The sequence below is a fragment of the Heterocephalus glaber genome, unplaced genomic scaffold, assembly GCF_053883595.1.
Source record: "Heterocephalus glaber isolate CG9 unplaced genomic scaffold, H.glaber_assembly_v1.0 deba00001465, whole genome shotgun sequence".
Classification (NCBI taxonomy): domain Eukaryota; kingdom Metazoa; phylum Chordata; class Mammalia; order Rodentia; family Bathyergidae; genus Heterocephalus; species Heterocephalus glaber.
In genome coordinates this window covers 45,831-65,874 of record NW_028258312.1, presented here as the reverse complement: position 1 = coordinate 65,874, position 20,044 = coordinate 45,831, and the positions used below count along the sequence as shown (strand labels likewise).

The following is a 20,044-nucleotide window of genomic DNA, read 5'->3' as shown; positions in this document are numbered from 1 at the left end:
GCCGAGTGCGCAAACCATTTCCGGGTCAGGGATCTTGGGGGAAAGGTAGAGTACAGTATGTGGGAATAGTTCAGTGTCCCTTAGTGCTTGGGCTCCGTGTCTCCAGCGCCATACGTTATTTCTGGGGATGATTCTGGCTCATCCCCAGGACTTGGGCTGCTGTCTCTGAAAGCTGTGTCCCGCAGCATGATGCCACAACTCGGACTCTTGCCCAGGAGGGCCTGCGCTGCGCTGCTCAGCCAGCTCCTGCGCCGCGCTGCGTGCAACCATGCTGTCGGTTACCATAGCCAGGTGAGCCAGACTGAGATAGCTCGGGTCTGTTGGGGAAGGACCGCTGGGTGTGAAGACATGGACAGTTATTACAGTTGGTTTTTTTTGAGCGCCCGCTGTACACTGGCACTGAACCAAACATTTTGGATGCTTTGTTATTTAATAATTAGAGCAATCTTAAGTTGGGATTTTCCATTTTACAGTTGAGAAAACGGAGGATGCAAGGTTAAATGACTTACCTGCACGTACGTAGCAAGCGAGTATTTTAATGTAGTTCCCCATTTCATTAACTCGAGTTCTTAGAGTCACCACTTTCATATTTGTTAAGCAGGGCCGGGGATTTAGCTCAGCGGTTCTGGCGCCTGTCTCGCAAGCGCAAGGTCCGGAGTTCGATCCCCCGTACCAAAAAAACCCCACAACAACCATATTTCTTAACCAAAATACATGGATATTCCACTGAATGAGATAGCTAAAGACAGTAAGTAGTTCGTATTACTTTAAAGTGAGTCTGAGAAAAACATTGTCAGTTTTCAGAGAAGTTTTGGTTTGAGAATTATAGGGGGTTGTGGACTTGAACAGGACTTCTCTTTGGGGAGAGAATCGCAGTAAGGAGCTAGCATATTCCCAACTGCTGTAAGGGCATACAGCCTGCCGGTAGTGTTTAAGTCAATGATTCTGTTTTGCCTTCAGAAAGTCCCAAATGACCTCTTAAGAGATTCTTTGTGCTGTCATGAACAATAGAGCTAAGATTTTTTGTTAATTTTCAGTCACAGCCAGGCATGGTGGAGGACGCCTGTGGTCTCAGCACTTAGGAGGCAGAGGCAGGAGGATTGCTGCAAATTCAAGGCCTGTGTGGGCTACATAGTGAGTTCAAGGCCAGCCTGAACTGCATAGAGAGACCCTGTCTCAAAAAGCCAAACCAAACCAAAACAAAAAAAATTCAGTCACAGAATCCTACAAGTTTTTGAGTTCGTTCAGGAATTGCATTCCTTTCATTCAACAGGCTTGTTCTGTGTTCTTGGGCTGGCCCTCTATTCAAATTACATTTACCTTATCTCTAAGCCTGATAAATAATGCTATCTTACTAAGAATTCTTATTTTTGCTGTTTGAGTAGGAACTGAGAACTGGAAGCATTCATACCTCTGCTCCTATACCAGGATTGGGGTAGTGGTGGTAGTAGTGGTATTTTGTTTTGTACCTTCATTGTTCTCATGTGCTTAAACTTTTGCAGACATTTAAAAACTTCAAATACAGTGAAGAGTGATAGCAACTTGACTTCATATATATTACACGTAAAATTTTAGATACAACATGGGTTCTTAAGGGAGGGGATCTGAGATCAGAATAAATAAAATGGGTGCTCTGGCTTCCTCTTGCTCAAGGTCAAAGATCCTTGCAGACAGGTGCTCCATAGGGTGAGAGATGTCATAGGTCTGGCTCGTGTCCAGAAAAGGTACATTTTATATTCTTTCTTCTGCCAGATTGTGGAGGCTGTGTTAACATCCCAACTGAAACCATATCAAAAGAAACCAAATTTTATCAAGATCCCAAAGGTAATGTCGTTTACCCATCTTACCCCATTAGAACACCATGGAGGACTGACCTCTGCTGGACTTATCTCTCTAACTTCTTGTAATATCTTTTTGAGCTAAGTTTCAAACAAAAGCAGAAACAAAGACCTTTTCTATTCTTGACATACTAGGTGAGGGTCAGAGTTATCTGAACTAAAAAAATTTCAGGCCAAGTGTGGTAGTGCACACCTGTAATCTGAGTTACTTGGGAAAATGAGGCAGGAAGACCACAAGTTCATGGCCAGTCTGGGGAATGTAGCAAGACTCTGTCTCAAAAATAAATAAAAAGGGGTAGGGATGTAGCTTAGTGGTAGAGTGCTTGCCTCGCATGTCCAAGTTCCTACACTCTACAAAAAAGGAAAAACAAAAACCACATTCAGTCCACACCTTACGTTATAATTTTTTTTTTTTTTTTTTTTTGGTACTGGGGATTGAACTCGGGTCCTTGTGCTTGTGAGGCAAGCGGTGGAACCACTGAGCTAAATCCCCGGCCCTATAATTTAACTCTTTGTCTTAAGTGGACTTGTTTTTTGTTTGTACTTTGACCACTTTCGGTTTCCAGGGCACCAGGGATCTTAGTCCCAAGCAGATGGTTGTGAGGGAGAAAATTCTTGATATGGTTATCAGTTGCTTTAAACGTCATGGAGGAAAGGGATTGGATACCCCAGCATTTGAACTAAAGGTAAGGGGAAAAGAGTCTGGAATCCCTTTTCTTCACTTGCCTTCAGTGTCCCAGAGGGCTTCTCATCTGTGTTCTTTAGTTATCATTTGAATTGCGGCTCTTTCTGTTTGATCCCTGCAGGAAATGCTCACTGAGAAGTATAATGAGCAGTCTGGGCTCATGTATGATCTGGAGGATCAAGGTGGAGAGCTGTTGTCCCTTCGTTATGACCTTACTGTATCTTTTGAGTTCTGGAGACTGACCTGTTTCTTTCCAAATCTAGAGGACTTTCTCTGACAAGGGAGGAGCGTGTCTGTGGGACTCTATGGCTCCATTGGCAGTAGCCTTTACTTCTAGTTTCTCCTAAAAGTCAATTCTGCCAGCAGAGCCTGGCCTGGAGACCTCAGGGAAGTTTACTGAAACATATTCCTAGCTCCAGGGATTCTTAATTTTATAATACGAGTAAGAGTCAAAAACTTGCATTTTTAAGTAGACATCCTGGGTAATTAAAATGCCTTGGTAATTAAAATGTCCTTGGCCTACACTTTCACAAACAAAGACTTGATATTGGAGGCAAGTCCAGGCTAGAAGCTTGACTACTATATTTAGAGATAGATGGGTATTAATCTGAATGGGAGGAAATGGACAAGACTTGAATTTTTTTGTAATTTCTATTTCTTCTCCTACTCTGCTCAACTTTCAGTGTTGCTAGGTGAGATTCCTTCATTTGACACTATTTAGTATGATTTGAATGCCAAGCACTGCCAAATCTTGGGGATAGTGGGAAACAAGGCAGAGAAGGTCCTTGTTCTCAATACATTAAATAAGATCAAATAGAGGTCCAGTCCCCTTTAATGTCTGTATACTGGACCTAAGCATTGACTGCAATATTTTCCTTAACCTAGTTATGTGAGGTCCCTTTTGCCCGTTATCTGGCCATGAATAAACTGAAGAAGATGAAACGCTACCAAGTTGGAAAGGTGTGGCGAAGGGAGAGTCCATCCATAGTCCAAGGCCGCTATCGGGAGTTCTACCAGTGTGTAAGTGACCTGATGGGGACAGCATAGTTTGATAGTTAACCTGGGAATTGGTTCATCAGTGGAGGTTCTTTCCTGTCTTCTTTGTTACAGGATTTTGATATTGCTGGTCAGTTTGACCCTATGATCCCTGATGCAGAATGTTTGAGGATCATATATGAAATACTAAGTGGGTTGCAGCTGGGAGATTTTCTCATTAAGGTAAGAGCAAGACTAAGTGAGAAGTCTGGATTTGGCCTGGTTGTGTGTGTGTGTGTGTGTGTGTGTGTGTGTATGTGTATGTATATATATATATATATATATATATATGAATGCTCCTCCTGTGAGAGTTCCTTTTTTCCCCTTTTACAAGTCAGAGAGTTAGGAACTGCCATTGTTTTTGGGGACAGGACCTTGACAGGACCCTTGGGTTACACTGAGTTTACAGGTCAATGATCGGCGAATTATAGATGGGATTTTTGCTGTCTGTGGTGTTCCTGAAAGCAAATTCCGTACAATCTGTGCCTCGATGGACAAACTAGACAAGGTAAAAAAGATCCTATATAATGGTTTCTATACTGCCCTGAAATCCATACCATTAGAGAAAAATAAAAGAGATAGTGACTGGAAGTGAGCTAAATATGGGAGGAATATAAGGAGACATTCTGAGGCAAGATCTGAGTTGTACAGTGGGGATTGTGACTGTATTTCTTAAGTTGGCTTTTGATTTTTCTGAGTATACTATTGGCTACTTATGATGGCCATACTAAATGAAACTGAAATGTCTTTTTCCAGCAAGACAAAGGACTTGAGACTGAGGTAATGTTCGTGTATTTATGCAGATATCTTGGAAAGATGTGAGACATGAAATGGTGGCAGAGAAAGGCCTGGCTCCTGAGGTGGCTGATCGAATTGGGGACTATGTCCAACATCATGGTAAGAACCAGGATTTTCAGACCTGTGACAGAATCAGGCTGAAGGTAACCAGTGTTCAACTTCCACCTCTGAATCAGCTCCCTTCTGTAGATGTGCTAAGCTCCAGAATCTTGCCTGAATTTAATTTCCCTTTTATTTTAACTACTTTGTGTCTCTAGATGGCAAAGGTAGAGGAGGAGAGTGTGGTCATCTTTTTAAAGGAAATGAGGACTAGATAGAGCACTTAAAGATAAATTTGGTAAAGCACATCTTTGGTAAAGGCCTTCTTCTCCCTCATTTTTCTCTCCAGGTGGTGTATCTCTGGTAGAGCACATGCTCCAGGATCCCAGACTATCCCAGAACAAGCAGGCCCTAGAGGGCTTAGGGTCCTTGAAGCTTCTTTCTGAATACTTGACTTTATTTGCAATCATGGAGAAGGTCAGCTGAGTTGGGGAGTAGACCTGGTGAACTTGAGAGCTGAGTCTAGGGCTGTCACAGTCTGGTCCGGGACTGATTATAATCTTGCTCCACAGATCTCCTTTGACCTGAGTCTTGTTCGGGGCCTGGACTACTATACAGGAGTGATCTATGAAGCTGTTTTGCTACAAACCCCAGCTCAGGCTGGAGAGGACCCCTTGAATGTGGGCAGTGTGGCTGCTGGTGGGCGCTATGATGAGCTGGTGGCCATTTTTGACCCTAATGGCCACAGAGTGCCATGTGTGGGGCTGAGCATTGGAATAGAGAGAATCTTCCATATTGTGGAACAGAGGATGAAGGTAGGTCTTAGGGGTGAGATAGTGCTGGAGGCCTAAAAACCCATTTTGGGAGGTGCAGCCAGACTGTTTTTCTGACAGTTCTTTTATCTTGTTTTTGGAATTTCTGATGGAGGGGAAGTTTTGATTAGTTTTACTTTCTTGTCTTTTATCAGACTTCTGGTAAGAAAGTTCGAACCACAGAGACTCAGGTGTTTGTGGCCACACCCCAGAGGAACTTTCTTCGAGAACGGTTAAAGCTAATTGCAGAGCTCTGGGATGCTGGGATCAAGGTATGGTGGAGCTAATTTCTGAGGCATCTAGGTACATATAGAATTTAGGAGCAGTAGTGGAACTCAAGGCCTTTTTATTTTATTATTATTATTATTATTATTATTATTATTTTTTTTTTTTGGTACCGAGGATCCCATTCAGGTCCTTGCGTTTGTGCAGCAGGTGGCGAAACCACTGAGCTAAATCCCCGGCCCAAGGCCTTTTTAGTTTACTATGAGAGAGCTAGCCACTTATTTCTGGCTTTTTAAAAAATACATGTTTGGGGGGTTTGTGTGCTATGGTCACTCTTAAGTCCCCTACTCTAACCCTTTTCAGGCAGAGATGCTATACAAGAATAACCCCAAACTATTACCCCAACTGCAGTACTGTGAGAAAAGAGGCATTCCCCTGGTGGTCATTATTGGTGAGGAGGAACAGAAGGAAGGGGTCATAAAGCTCCGTTCAGTGGCCACCAGAGAGGAGGTGAGTGAAGGCTGGCAGCAATAGAAGGGATCAAGTTTCTCCTTTTCTCAGATTTTTATTTATTTATTTATTTATTTTTGTACCAGGGATCGAACTTGGGTCCTTGCGCTTGTGCAGCAGGCGCCGAAACCACTGAGCTAAATCCCCGGTCTTTTCTCAGATTTTTAAAGAAATGTGTCTTTTGGCTGAGGAAGTATCTTCAGGGCTAATGGTGGTAGAGATGAATGAAGTCCCATCTCCAGCAACCATTACAGGCAGCAAGTATTGGCTAAGTGGACAGGAGGAGGACAGATGAAATCTGCATGGTTGTTTTGAGACTAGTCAATAACAAAGACATAATTAGGTGTTTGACTCCCCTTAGTCTTTAGGGTGTACATTCTCTCAGTCAATTTATTCCCTAATGGCTGTATAAACGGTAGGACAGATACAGAGTAAAATGCATCTGGAAAAAGTGGTTAAAGAACTAGTATCACTTTATTTGTTACCTGAGAGCTCTTATGTTTCAGGAGGCCATTAAACGGGAACATCTTGTGACTGAAATTCAGAAGCGACTGTCTCAGTCTTGAGGCTTGCGTGATTGCCATCTGGTGCTCTGTGTATAGAAGTTTTCATCTAGCATTGAGTTCCTGATGAACTTCATAACAGCTGGCCAGCATGGGTGACAAGTCCTTTCAGCCTCCTCTCTCCTTGAATACACAAGAATGGGGAGACTCCTGGACTAGTGTAAACAGGTACTCTCCATGGGGCCAGATGGCAATAATGTGAAAGAGACACGCTACAGCAGAAGAGGCAGATTTGAAGTGCCACTGAATGCCACCTAGAGGTGCTAAAGTTGCTGTGAGCAAGGCTCTGGAAAAGACCTCTCCAGGTTGAAGATACTGAACCACTGACATCAGAGACCAGATACTTAGCTTTCCACTTAGCTTTGGAACTAGATTCTGGGAAATTTGTCCACATCCAGCCTTTGGCTTGTCCATGAAGTTTTGGGAATACAGCTGAGATAGACAGTGACAACTTTCTGCTTTGAGGACACAAATATTGTATGATCCCAGGGGCTCGGCTGTGCCTATATCAATCTGGCATCTTTTTAGCCCAACCCCTGTTAACAGTAGCAGGATGGGGCTGGTATTTAACAATCTGGAATACTGAACTTAATGGATGATTTGGCAAGATGGAGATCTGATCTGAGATTTTGAAGACCATTTCCTGTTCTAGAATTGCTGTCCTGACTTTCTGTACCTTGCCATGAAGGCTGTTCTAGAAGTGGTTGAATAATATGTTAAATAAAATGTTAAGTATAGTTTTTTAGGTAATTTGTTATCAAGGGATTTGCATAGGCCATAGAAAATGCTTGAGTGCACACTGGAGAATTCGGTGAGCTAGGAGTAACCTCCCTGGGGTGATGTTTATGTATTCAGCAAGGGAGCGGCCACAGTTCCTCTCTCCTCCCCTCTGCGCAGCTTGGAGATACAGTCATTAAAAATAAAATTTCCGGGGATGTAGTTCAGTGGAACTACGCCTGCCTTGCAAGCACAAGGTCCTGAGTTCACTCCCTGGTACTGAAAAAAAAACAAAACCAAAAAAACCCAAAACAAAAATAAACATATAGTGAGCCATCTGCCAGAGTGCTTCACTCTGCTTTAGTGGTCCCTGGCCTGTGGGAACTGGGTTGCACAGCAGGAGGTGAGCAGGAGGTGAGCAGCGGGTGAGCAGCTGGTGAGCCAGTGGAGCTGCCCACCATTGCATGAATTATTGTCTGAGTTTTGCCTCCTGTCAGATTAGCAACAGCATTAGATTTTCACACCAGAATGGACTCTATTGTGAACTATGTATGTGAAAGACCTAGGTTGTGTGCTTCTAATGAGAATTGCATCTCCAAACCAATCCTCCCCCCAACCCCCTTCATGTGTCTGTGGAAAAACTGCCTTCTAAGAAACCATGTAACTGGTCCCTGGTACAAAAAAAGGTTGGGGAATGCTGCTCAAAGGTGTTGCTGATGACCTATCTTCCCAAGTCCAATCATGTTGATTAAATTGTGCGTTACAGACTGAATGACTGTAATGTTCTCCAGCTGAAGGAAAAATGAGTTAATCAAGGGTAGCATTGTCAAAAGAAAAACCCCAATGCGAAAAGCCCTTTTCTTCTGTGACTTGAGGAAGGTGCAGCAGTGTAGCTTTGGGCCACATCACTAGTGCATGCTGGTCAATGGGGCATCTAGAACCGCTAATAACACTAGAGCCTTTAAAAGATTTAGGGCTGGGGATTTAGCTTAGTGGTGCTGCCGCCTGCCTCGTAAGCACAAAGTCCGGGGTTCGATCCCCGGTACAAAAAAAAAAAAAAAAGATTTAGGAAAGAGGGTTACAAGTTCGCGGACAGCGTGGGTAATTTATCGAGACCGCGTCTCAAAAAGTGAAAGGCTGTGGTATATAGTAATAGCCCAAGTTCAATTTCCAGTACCCACGAACCGGGGGTGGGGGGAGGCTTAGAAATTCAACTCTTGGCAATGCACGCACAGTTGATTAGCTTACGTCTGAGAGCAGTGCTTCCGAATCTCGATTTTTCTCCTTCGTAAGATAGACAACTTGAACTAAACGCCTTCCATGCTTGTTTTGAAAGCCAGGGCCAAAACAAAACAAAACGCGTTAGCACGCGCCCTTACTTCCGCCTTGCTTCATACTCCCCTTGCGCCTGCGCTTTCTTCTTGGAGCGGAGGCGGGACCGACATGCCTGTTTCACAAACCCTCCAGTCCTTAGCTCCTTTAGAACAGGAGACTCTGAATTTATTGGAGGGCGATTTTGCCTTACGGCTCTTGTCTGCTTTTTACGACACTTTCCGGCTTCCCATTCACTTCGCTGTGAAGATGGCGTCGGGCAGCGGGGTAAGTGATGTGTGTGAGAGGAGGTATGCGGGGTGGGGGTGGGGACACGGGTGCCTTCTCAGCGCTGAATAGAGACACGCGCTGGCACTTGACTGGCTTCCCGACACCTCTTCGCGGTTCCACGGTTCGGGTCTGAGAATTCTTCCATAAGGCCCTGATGCAGGGACCGTGGAATCGCCGAGGTCTCTTGGGTTGGGTTCTTGAGTCGACCTCAGCTTCCTTTCTGTGAGGTCCAGAAAGGCTTCGTTTTCGAAAGCTCCTGGGGTCGTCTTGTTGGCAAGGACGCAGTTTCCTCGGTTTCTCTAGGGGTCTGGACAGGAGTAGTGACGGATCTTCAGCGCTTTTTTCCCTACAGGCAAAAAACTTGGACTTTCGCCGAAAGTGGGACAAAGATGAATACGAGAAGCTTGCTGAGAAGAGGCTCACAGAAGAGAGAGAAAAGAAGGATGGTGGGTGCCCGCTTCATCAAGGGCTAAGGGTATCATAGAAGTAATGAAGTGGTTGGAGAGCGGTTGGGGAGTTAAGATGAAACTCTTCCGCCCTGTGTCACTTTTGGCGGTGTTGCCTCCCAGGTCCTCGGTTTCCACATTCATAAAATGAGAGCGAGGAGGTGTACTGCAGTGGTTTTGCGGTGCTCTTCAGCCTTGGTATCCTCTGCTTTCTTGCTCTCTCTTTGCTTGATTCTTTTAGTGCTTTCCTGAAGTACAGAGGGCCCTGGAATTCTTAGTAGTGACAGAGAAGAAGTTAAGTGGAGTATTTTGCTGTTGAAGATTATTGCTATGGATGACACGCTCTATTCTTTGAAATTTTTTTAAGGAGTAGGAGGACATTCTTGAACCAATCAGGATGCTTCCTTATAGTCTGAGAAAAGCACTGGTACTCACCAGGAACAAATGATTGTTTCATTTAATGCTTAGTGGTACCATTTCTCTGTGCTTTGTAGTGTCAAGGAATTGTGTTCCTTTCCTAGATAGGTTACTTTTTACAAAAAGAAATGGTTTGTTTTTTTTTTTTTTTTGAGGCAGGGTCTCCCTTTGTAGTTCAGGCTGGCCCTGAATTCCCTTCGAACTCACAGCGATCCTCCTGCCTTAGCCTCTGGAGTGCTACCACGCAGGCTAGAAATGTCAATACTAGTTTTCAAACATTCTTCCACACCACTTGCACACACTCAGCTTTTTGTGTAAGATGTATAATAGAGTGCTTGGTATGCCTGTTATGTAAATAAGTATTTCCTAAATGTTGGCCCCTTTTTAAAATTTGACTCAGTCCCTTAAAAATCCCTTTTTGTATTATGCTTAGGGTCTCTGCCTAAAAGCATTACTGAGTATCCTTGCTCCTCTTTTTTTTTTTCCTTGCTCCTCTTTTGAAAAGGTTGCTTCAAGTGAAAATTTAGAACTTCACTCCCACCTCAGTCAGTGAATTAATGGGTAGAGAAAACATATTCCTTTTAGACTTGCTAGCTTTCTTCATTCATTTATTTTTTTGAGACAGAATCTCACCAAATTCCCTGAGTTGGCCTTGAACTTGTGATCCTGCCCCTGATAACAAGGGTTTGGGATTATAGGCCTGTACCACCATGCCTGGCTAGACTTGCTAGTTTTTGTTTTTTCCGGTACATGGGATTGAACTCAGGACCTTGTTCGAGCCAGGCAGGCATGGCTCCACTGAGCCACATCCCTGGCATACACTTGCTAGTTTTAAAGTGGAGAAAAGCTCAAGAAAGTTGGAGATTGTTTATCATTTTTTTCTGTACTCACATTCTTCCTGGCTGCTGCAAACTGGTACTTGAAGTGTTTGTTGTGCCCCGTCTTTCGGGAATCAAAGAAATGAGAATAGTCCTCTGAATTTTGAGTTTCATGTATTATTTGCTTTCTAATTGTGGAACTATAAAGGGACAGTCTTCCCAATCTTGTTTCAGGAAAACCAGTGCAACCAGTCAAGCGGGAGCTTCTGCGGCACAGGGACTACAAAGTGGACTTGGAATCCAAGCTTGGGAAAACAATTGTCATTACCAAGACCACCCCACAATCTGAGATGGGAGGGTGAGTGGCTTTTTGTTTTTCTCTAAAGCCCGGAATGGGTTTAGTAAACTACCTATGTTGGTTTTAGAAAGTGTCGAGGAGGGTCAGTAACGGCCTTGTTACGCGTAATTCCAGCCTTAGATTTTTTTTTTTTTTACACCCAAGGTCACATCACAGTAGTGTCTCCAAAAGGAGTTGTTTGGTGATCGTTTTCATATTGGAATTATAAATACTCCCTAATATCTTAATAGGGATTATTTGTTCTGTCAGAAGAAATGAAGGAACTCCTGAGGACTTTCCTAGGGGAAATATTAGAAGGAGTGGAAATGGGGTCAGGAAACTGTTAATGATGAAAAAAGGGGTGTTGAGCTTCTAGAATAGCTCTGAAGGCTGTAACTATTATGGAAGTTACCTGGTTGTGCACTTTTTTCCTAGACCAAGGCTGGAACCTTCAGGAAGAAGAGTTCTACAAAAATTTGCCACCCTTTTGCCCACCCCTCCTCCTCTATCCAGTTAGGATTTCTTGCAGGAGGACAACACGGATAGCAGTTACTTAACACTTTCTCTGAGCCGTTCATAAACCCATCATTGTCATTTTTCTCAGTGTCAGTTATCCTTTTTTTTTTTAGTTAGTTAGTTATCCTTTATTATATAAATTAACAAATGAACTCATTTTGGCAGCATAAAATAACAAATAGCTCGTAGTTTCTGTGGGCAGGAGATCTGAGAGAAGTTTACCAAGGTAGTTCTGGGTCATGTCTCATGAAGCTTTGTTGTTTTTTTTTTTTGTACTGGGGATCGAACTTGGGACCTTGTGCTTGTGAGGCAGGCAGCAGAACCACTGAGGTAAATCCCCAGCCCTTGTGAAACTTTGTTTAAGGAGTTGGCTGGGTCTGCATTTATCTAAGACTTAAATAAGGTTGGAAGATCTACTTTCAAGCTGCTACGTGTGTATGGTTTGGAGGCTAAAGTTCTGTACCCCGTGGGCCTCTTCATATGTTGTTCACAACAAATCAACTAGCTTCCTCAGAGCAAATAATCACACAATTGAGAACCACAGTTTTTTATAACCTAGTCTTGGAAGTGCTATGCTATCACTTTTAACATAACTTCCTGGTCTCACAGACCAACCCTGGTACAGATTGTAAAAAGCTTACAGGCTGGGCATTTAGCTCAGTGGTACCAAGCCTGCCTTGCAAGCACAAGGTCCTGAGTTCGATCCACAGTACCAAAAACAAAAACAAACACAAAAAAACCCTTTCTTTAGGGGGCCGGGGATTTAGCTTAGTGGTTTTGCCACCTGCTGCATAAGCTCAAGGACGCGAGTTCAATCCCCAGTACGAAAAAAAGAAGAAGAAATACTGGCCGGGGATTTAGCTCAGTGGTTCCAGCGCCTGCCTCTCAAGTACAAGGTCCTGAGTTCGATCCCTGGTACCAAAAAAAAGAAGAAATACTTTCTCAAAAAGCTTATGCAGGATGGAAATACCAGGAGAGCAGAGCTCATGGTGGGTCTGTCTTGGAGGATGGTTACTACCTTTTCCCAAGAATAAAGTCTGTGGAAATGAAACCTTTACCTAAAAATGTATTTCTTTTTTTTGGTACTGGGGATCGAACTCAGGACCTTGTGCTTTCAAGGCAGGTGGCAGTGGCACCACTGAGCCAAATCCCCGGCCCTAAAAACATATTTCTTGAAAACCGGATTCTTAAAACTGGATTTGACTTATCTGCTGTTTCTTATCATCTGTCAGATATTACTGCAATGTCTGTGACTGTGTGGTGAAGGACTCCATCAACTTCCTGGATCACATTAATGGAAAGAAACGTAAGGCTTAGAGGTAGTTTGTGACTGGGGCTGGGGTTGGGTTTTGGAAGTGATGTAGAGGGGAAAGATGGTTTCTCTTGGACTCTACTTATGCCTAGGAAATACTTCAGTTGTTTCACACAGGCCGTTTTTTTTTTTTTTGTATGGGGGATTGAACTCGGGACCTTGTGCTTGCGAAGCATGCGGCAGAACTACTGAGCTAAATCCCTGGCCTGGCCAGTCTTTACTTCATTAGATAATATTTCTGGAGGTCACCCAAAATGAGATACTGGTCTAGGGTTCCCTCTGTCTGCCCCCCCACACCCCTTTTGTGGTACCAGTGAATGTTGTTCTTGGTTCTCAACAGCTCAAACAACTGTGTGGTCTTTTTGGCCCTAGGTAGCCCCATTTGGTGTTCATCGGCCCAGTAAGGGCAATTGAAAGCCACCTATATCTTGTTGTCTGGGGGTGCTACCTCTGGGAACAGATAAAATCAAGAGTTTCTCTTAGTCATACTTACTTTTGATGGGTATTTTATTAAAAATTTGTTTGGCCAGGCATGATGGTGCACATTGTAATTCCAGCACTTGGGAGGCTGAGGCCTTGGGAGGTTGAGGCCAGCCTGAACTACATAGTGAGGCCCTTTCTAAAAAAAAAAATAAAAGAATTTGGTTTTTTTGTGGTGCTGGGGATGGAATCCAGGGTATCATGTATGCCAGGCAAGTGCTTTACCCCTAACCTTGAAATGATGTTTTTTTTTAAAAAAGCCAAGACTGTAGTTTTTGAGACAGTCTTGTTCTCTGGTTCATGCTGGCCTTGGACTCACTATGTAGCCCTGACTGTCCTTGAACTTGTGTGACCTACTGCCACAAGCCTCTTGAGTCTTGGAATTAGAGGTGTGCACCACCACACCTGGCCCAGGACAAGACTTGAGGGGATGATGATGTTGTAATGATGTTACCATCTTCACTGTTGACCCCACCCAGATCAACGAAACCTTGGCATGTCTATGCGAGTGGAACGTTCTACCCTAGATCAGGTGAAGAAACGTTTTGAGGTGAACAAGAAAAAGATGGAAGAGAAGCAGAAGGATTATGATTTTGAGGAAAGGATGAAGGAACTCAGAGAAGAGGTAAGGTCGTCCTAGCTCCACTTTTCTCAGCTTTGAATTGTAGCTTGTGAATCACAAGTGGCCCTCATCTTCATCCCACTGCACTGCCTCCCAGTTGTGTCCCTGAATTTCTGTATGCTAGGGGAAGCCTTTATTGCTCTTGTTTGAGTTGCTCATGAGCTAAAGGAAATGGCTACAAGCCTACCTTTCCTCCTGGACTCTTTGGGCTTTACCTGTTTTAGGTAATTATCCTTTCACTTAATTTTTGTTTTTAGTTTTTTTTTTTTTTGGTACCAGGGATTGAGTTTGGGACTTTCTGCTTTTGAGCCCGGTGATGGTACCTCTCAGCTAAATCCCTGGTTCTCTTAATTTTTGTTTTTAAAGACTTACATTTTTTAGAGCAGTTTTAGATTCACAGCAAAATTGAGAAGAAAGAACAGAGACTTCTGTTTACTCCTACTTCCCACACATATACACTTTCCCTCTTCTTCTTTTTTTTTTTTAACTATAGAAGGGAGTTAAGTCCCTAAGAGGCTGTCAGGGTCACTATTGACATAACCTCACTTTTTCATATTAGAGATCTTAGTATAATGTACATAAAGTACTCAACAGATCTTAGTATGTTGAATGCCCCAAAATGTTATGATTTTGCTCCCATAACCTAGTTAAGAATTAAGAGATGGACTGAGGGGTAGGATTGAGAACTCTACAGAGGCTAAAACTTCTTGTCCTGTAAAACCTTTACTGTGGCTTTTATTCTGCCCTTGAGATTGATTTTACCTTCTCCTAAAGATAAAAAGGAATGTTGAAGCTCACGTGTCTTGTTTGACAACGTTTGACTCAGCAGTTTGAACTGATTCTGAGTAATTTCCACCCCTGCAGGAGGAGAAAGCTAAAGCATACAAGAAAGAGAAACAGAAGGAAAAGAAAAGGAGGGCCGAGGAAGACTTGACATTTGAGGAGGATGATGAGATGGCAGCTGTGATGGGCTTCTCTGGCTTTGGTTCCACCAAAAAGAGTTATTGAGGCTTCTTGTATTTGGCCTAATTTTGGCCTATGCTGGACCTAACATTTTGTGTGCGTTGGGCAGGAGACATTCATTTCTAAGTACTTTGGAAAGACCTTAAGCGTGTCAGTGGGCAGGGAGGAGGGTGGGTGTTTTGGGTTTCCCTCTGTTTTGGGAGAGAGTACAGGATGCAGAGGTTATACTGTGGCATATTCACTCAGTCTCAGTATAGCACTGGAGTCACAAGACCTCTGCCTGAGTTCCCAATAAAGACAGACCTCCCTTTCTAAGGCTGCTTTCCCGAACTCCCCCTGCATCTTTCCCTCTTCATCTACCCAACCTCTTGTTTGAGCATCCTGTCTTTTATTCTGTGTTCTGTTTTAATTTTGACTTCTATTCAGCCTGCAACAGAAGGGTTATCTGGGTCCCCAGTTTGTAGTTGATGGCATATCTTTGATCAGTCCTTTTCCCATTACGCCTTATGAGTCTCTAGCCTCCTGTGCATGCATGTGTACTTCTGCCTGGATCAATGGTGTGTGTGGGTATGTATGTGTGCATGAATCTGTCACAAAGAGGACTGAGCTAGAATCTCAGAGCACGGCTGCCCTGGGCCCTGATGTTCTCGGTTTCCTCAGTGCATGTAACAGGAAATTAAATGGGATGAGTGTGGTGTGGTTTGTGTCTGGTGAGTTTTTTAACATTGTTCTTCAGATGTAGGCTGTTTCACCTCTTGTTTCATTATTGAGGATTTCTTTGTTTTTGTCTTCCTTGTGAGCAGGCTCTTGGAAGAACCTGTTTGCAGCAAAAAAAGAAAATGAAAAAACAAACACAAAACACATGCAAACAAACTATGGGAGCCCCCGGGTTTCTTAGGCTGTTCAACATGTATAATAAATGGCATTGACTGGCCTGTTTCACATTTGGTGGGAATCTTCCATATTCTTACTTGTGTGTGTTTTTGTCCCCACACTGAGGTTTACCATATAGAGCCTTTTCTTCTCTCCATTTGACCCTGGTCACTTTTTATTTTACGCTAGATTCTTTCAGCATGATTTACACAAAACTAGTCTTGCAATTGAACCTGATTTGAACTTGAACAGGAGGGCCCAGGGTTGACATTAGTCTTTTTCCTCTTATCTGTAATTGGGCTAGGCACCTGGTTACTCAATCTTTGCACTATTAATACCTTGGGCCAGATAAGTCTTTATTGAAGAGGCTGTTCTGTGCATTCATTGTAGGATGTTGAGCAGCATCCCTAGCCTGTAGCTACCAAATTCCCATAGCCCTGCCTCCATTTTGTAACGACTAAAAATATTCCTTGAGGGGGCAAATTCTCTCCTCAGCCTCCATTTAAACCAGTGAGAAGTTGCCTTGCCTACCGTGGATATGAGAATTATATGGCATAGACTGGTTAAAAACAAAACTTCCAAAACTTTGATAGCTCCTAGATCAGATACTGTACCAGGTCTAGTGACTGCAGAGGGGAAAAACAGTTATACACACAAAAAAAGAATAGTTGTAAACTTGAGACATCTGAAACTTATTTTGCTTGTTCTATACCTGGAAAAAGGAAACTATTTGGGTTAGCAAGCCTGCTATTATTCATCTTGTTTTTCTCTGTCCCATGTAGCTCTTCATATACCTTTCTGAAGCATCTAGAACCCTAGGATTTTACAAAGCACTGTTTTCTTTCCTTTGTAATTTGTATAAACTTTCCTTGCTGTTAGGTGTGCCTTTTGCGTAACCCAGTTTCTGAATCTAGCTGCTAGGTACACTGATTATGTCTGTCTAGTGTCTGTGAAGACCAGACTGAGATACAATGTGTGTTCATCAATTGCAGTTAGGTTAGTGGGTACTATCCTTGGTAGGATTGTGTGCACTCTAGGTCCTTGAGTGAATACTCTTATTGACTTTGTCATATGACATTTTTTGAGGCAGACAGGAGAAAGTTGCAATAAGGGGAGTTCCTTCTGTAGTTCAGTATTCCTTATTTAGGAAATCATCTTATTCAACTCCCTCTAGCACAGTGGATTTACCTCTGGTCATCTATACCCGCAATACAAAAAGCAGTTGTGACTTCAGGTATTCTAAACCTTGGGAGGGCAAATAATTTGAATCTGGAAGGAACCTGTCTAGGTCAGAGATATTTGAAGGGTCTTAAGAGTGTTGCTTTGAAAAAAGGGAAGGAAGGCAGAAGGTGGGATGGAAAATTCAGGAATCCAGAGCATTATTCAGAAGTCTTTGGAAAGGGAATATACTTGATGTTTGAGCTGTCTCTCAAATCCATGGAAATTTTGCATTCTAGTTGAGGAATGTATCTTTGATTAGTCTCCCAAGTGTTCAGTCATTCAGCAGCTGCTTAGGAGGGGAGCATGTTAGAGGCACTGGTAATATCTTCCTGGGCAAGGTGCCAAGGACCCAGAGGTCATGGAATTCATATTCTGCTGAAGTTGCTATTAAAAGTACAGTACTGAATATAGGTAAGCTATGTGACATGGAGCACACTTGTAATCCCAGCAGTACGGAGCCTGAGACAGGAGGATCACAAATTTCACACCAGCTGGGCTATGTAGGGAGTTTATGTCAGCCTGACCTACATAGCAAGGGCCTTTCTCAAAACAACAACAAAAAAGAAGAAAAAAGTCCTTTGGGAAGAAAAGATCTGGCTTTAGGTGAAACTGTGGCTTCAGGCACCTTTAGGGTTTCTAGAATTTCTCCTACTTAACCCCATTCCTCATTTAGATGTGCAGGTTCTTTCCATTCCTAAACCTCAATCTTAAAAACATACTTGGGGGCCAGGGATTTAGCTCACTGGTTCCACTGCCTGCCACTCAAGCACAAGGTCCTGGGTTCCATTCCTGGTACCAAAACAGACAAACATACAGGCGTGTGGAATGTATGTAAACCCCTGGTTTAATCCCCTGAACTAGAAAAGCACCTGTTCTCAACATACATGTAAAAGGAGGTTTACTGCAGCTGTACAATGGTGAAACATTCAAAACTAGTACATTTATATCAGAATCTGGGACAGCCATTACAGTGTACGTGAAGGAGGCATGTAGGTGCTGACAAGAAAGCTCTGTAAGGCATACTCCTTTTTTTTTGGTACCAGGGATCAAACTCCGGTCCCTGCGCTTGCGCAGCAGGCGAAGAAACCACTGAGCTAAATCCCTGGCCAAAGGCATACTCTTAACAAAATGAGGAGACCTGCAATCCTAGTGCTCTGGAATACTCAGGCAGGAGGATCAGAATTTTGACCTCCACCAGCGGGATGGAGATAGGCAGCCATGCAGGCATGCACATATGTTTGCAGGCATACAAGTATGTTTGCCTGCCCCTCATTCTGCATGCATGGCTACTAGCATGAATGTGTGTAAATTTGAAATTTGGAGACTGGGCATCCCTATGTTGCGCAAGCAGGTCTGGAACTCATTATGTCAGCCAAGTTGACCTGGACCTCGTGGCCATCAGGAGGTGTGGAAAGCCTCATGTCCAACCCAGTGAAAAGGACTGGGGATGGAGCCAGCTGCCCAGGCAGGCCTTGGGTCCCATCTGCAGTACCACGAAACCAAAGCACAGAAACCTGGAAGCAAAGCCCACCACAAACGGATGTTCAGGGAAAAGTCATATATCTCGAGTGTGTGCAGTCACACGCAGAGATAGAGGAAAAGGACCGGAAGGCCACGCGCACAAAATGTCCATAGTGGCCCACTGGAGACAAGCAGGAGTGTTGGGAAAGAGCTGTTCAGAGCGCACAGGACAGGCTAAGGTGTGAAGAGTCCAGCATCCTGCCACTGCCTTGCAATCCCGGCTACGTGGCAGGCTGAGGCCAGAGGACTGCCAGCTCCACACCCTGAGCAAGTGATCATGACTCCGTCTCAGAAAAACAAAACAAGACAAAAGAACAAACAAACCAAAAGTCAAAATAAAATTAAAAGAAACAAACAAAGAAACGAACAAATGAATGAAGGAAGGAATGAAGGGGACCTGGAGAAGGAGCACAGTGTTAGAGCGGCCCCGGATTCAATCCCCAGTACAGCCAGACAAAAGCAAACTGGCAATAAAGCTGGAAGTATGTAACCTCTGGGATCGGGGATATGGGGTTTATTTGTTTGGAGCAGCAAAGATCCAAGATAAGGCCTGAAGTAGTTTGCATGCTGTCAGTCAAACTTCCACTTGCGAGTGAATGGAATGAGGCGATTCCCACAGAGGGAGACCGTGCGGCGGTTGGGGGAGCTCAGAGGCTGCTGCGGTAGAGGTGTGCTTATTGGAGGTGGGAACCAAACATGCGCCCCCCCCCCCCCCCAGGGAGACCTCTGCTTGGAAGGAGAGCCCAGGATGAGCCAGCAGCTCCCTTGGAAAAGCTCACGGGGCGGGGCGGGGCGGGTAAGGGGGGCGCGAGTGAGTCCTGGCTGCTTTGCCCTGTCCGAGTGAGTTCTGGAGTGGAAGCGCATTGCACAGTCTGGAAGGCGGAGTCACTCTGGAAGGCGGAGTCACTCTGGAAACTTGGATTCGTTCTCTGTGACGCACGTTCTGCTCCTTAGTCAAGACAACACAATCAGACGCACGCTTCCGGGCTGGCTTCTAGCTCAGCGGTTCCTTCGACAGCTTATTGTTACCCAACTGACCTGGTGGCTTGCACCGGCCGGATGGATCGAGACCCGCGGGCGCTCTCCAGCCCTTTTGATGCCGCCGGCACGGCTACTTCTTTTCCCCAGGAATCATACTTGGAGGAGAGTTTTGAGAGCCCTCCTCTGCCCAGCGACACCTTGTCTCAAAAAACAAAAAACGATGTTTGGTTTCCTTGATTTTTGTTGCTTGAGGTCTAGAGAAGTTTGCTTTCAAATGGAATTTCTTTTTCTTTTTTTCTTTTCTTTTCTTTTTTGGGGACCGGGGATCAGACTCGGGTCCTCGCGCTTGCGAGGCCGGCGACGGAACCACTGAGCTAAATCCCTGGCCCTGGGATGTACTTTTCTAAGATACATTTCAAATGGTGATCATTCCACTTCAGTTTTCCTAGGTCAACAGGAGACTTTTCGATGTGTTGACTAGTTTTTTGTTTGTTTATTTTTGGAGACAGGGTCTCTCTTTCTCTCTCTCTCTCTAGTTCAGGCTGGGCTTGAACTCACTGAGTAGCCAGGCTGGCTTCGAACTCCTGGTGATCCTCCTGCCTCATCCTCCGGAATCCTGGGATTACAGGCATGTGCCAGCAGGCCAGGCTCAGATTCAAGTTTTGCTATCTTTGAATGTTACCTCTCTTTCATCATTTTCTTCTTCACAGACT

The 20,044-nt window shown here is 44.1% G+C and overlaps 2 protein-coding genes across 9 annotated transcripts; both read left to right on the top strand.

The window, feature by feature from the left end:
* Positions 1 to 22: 22 nt before the first annotated feature.
* Positions 23 to 7,242, top strand: Hars2 (histidyl-tRNA synthetase 2, mitochondrial). Of its 8 annotated transcripts, XM_004841908.3 has the most exons (13): positions 23 to 291; positions 1,753 to 1,824; positions 2,405 to 2,524; positions 2,645 to 2,740; positions 3,418 to 3,543; positions 3,634 to 3,741; positions 3,968 to 4,066; positions 4,362 to 4,455; positions 4,745 to 4,872; positions 4,968 to 5,210; positions 5,363 to 5,479; positions 5,796 to 5,942; positions 6,449 to 7,242. In XM_004841908.3, the coding sequence occupies exons 1-13, from the start codon at positions 187 to 189 to the stop codon at positions 6,506 to 6,508; spliced, it is 1,515 nt and encodes a 504-aa protein (XP_004841965.1). In that variant the 5' UTR covers positions 23 to 186; the 3' UTR covers positions 6,509 to 7,242. The 8 variants fall into 8 exon arrangements, with proteins under 8 accessions (XP_004841965.1, XP_004841966.1, XP_087036903.1 ...); XM_004841909.3 differs by lacking the exon at positions 1,753 to 1,824; XM_087180777.1 differs by lacking the exon at positions 2,645 to 2,740 and having other exon boundaries at positions 3,409 to 3,543.
* Positions 7,243 to 8,662: 1,420 nt separating this feature from the next.
* Positions 8,663 to 15,679, top strand: Zmat2 (zinc finger matrin-type 2). The gene is made up of 6 exons (XM_004841913.4): positions 8,663 to 8,821; positions 9,177 to 9,270; positions 10,740 to 10,863; positions 12,591 to 12,664; positions 13,630 to 13,775; positions 14,637 to 15,679. Exons 1-6 carry the CDS (start codon positions 8,666 to 8,668, stop codon positions 14,778 to 14,780), a joined length of 738 nt encoding a protein of 245 aa, XP_004841970.1. The 5' UTR covers positions 8,663 to 8,665; the 3' UTR covers positions 14,781 to 15,679.
* The last annotated feature ends 4,365 nt before the right edge of the window (positions 15,680 to 20,044 follow it).

Excerpts from the sequence above, each read along its gene's own strand:
- Zmat2 (XM_004841913.4), top strand. The coding sequence starts at position 8,666 with ATGCCTGTTTCACAAACCCTCCAGTCCTTAGCTCCTTTAGAACAGGAG. Across the intron at positions 9,271-10,739 it reads AGAGAGAGAAAAGAAGGATG|GAAAACCAGTGCAACCAGTC; the intron begins GTGGGTGCCCGC and ends ATCTTGTTTCAG. Across the intron at positions 10,864-12,590 it reads CCACAATCTGAGATGGGAGG|ATATTACTGCAATGTCTGTG; the intron begins GTGAGTGGCTTT and ends ATCATCTGTCAG.
- Hars2 (XM_004841908.3), top strand. The coding sequence starts at position 187 with ATGATGCCACAACTCGGACTCTTGCCCAGGAGGGCCTGCGCTGCGCTG. Across the intron at positions 4,067-4,361 it reads CGATGGACAAACTAGACAAG|ATATCTTGGAAAGATGTGAG; the intron begins GTAAAAAAGATC and ends GTATTTATGCAG. Across the intron at positions 5,943-6,448 it reads CAGTGGCCACCAGAGAGGAG|GAGGCCATTAAACGGGAACA; the intron begins GTGAGTGAAGGC and ends CTTATGTTTCAG.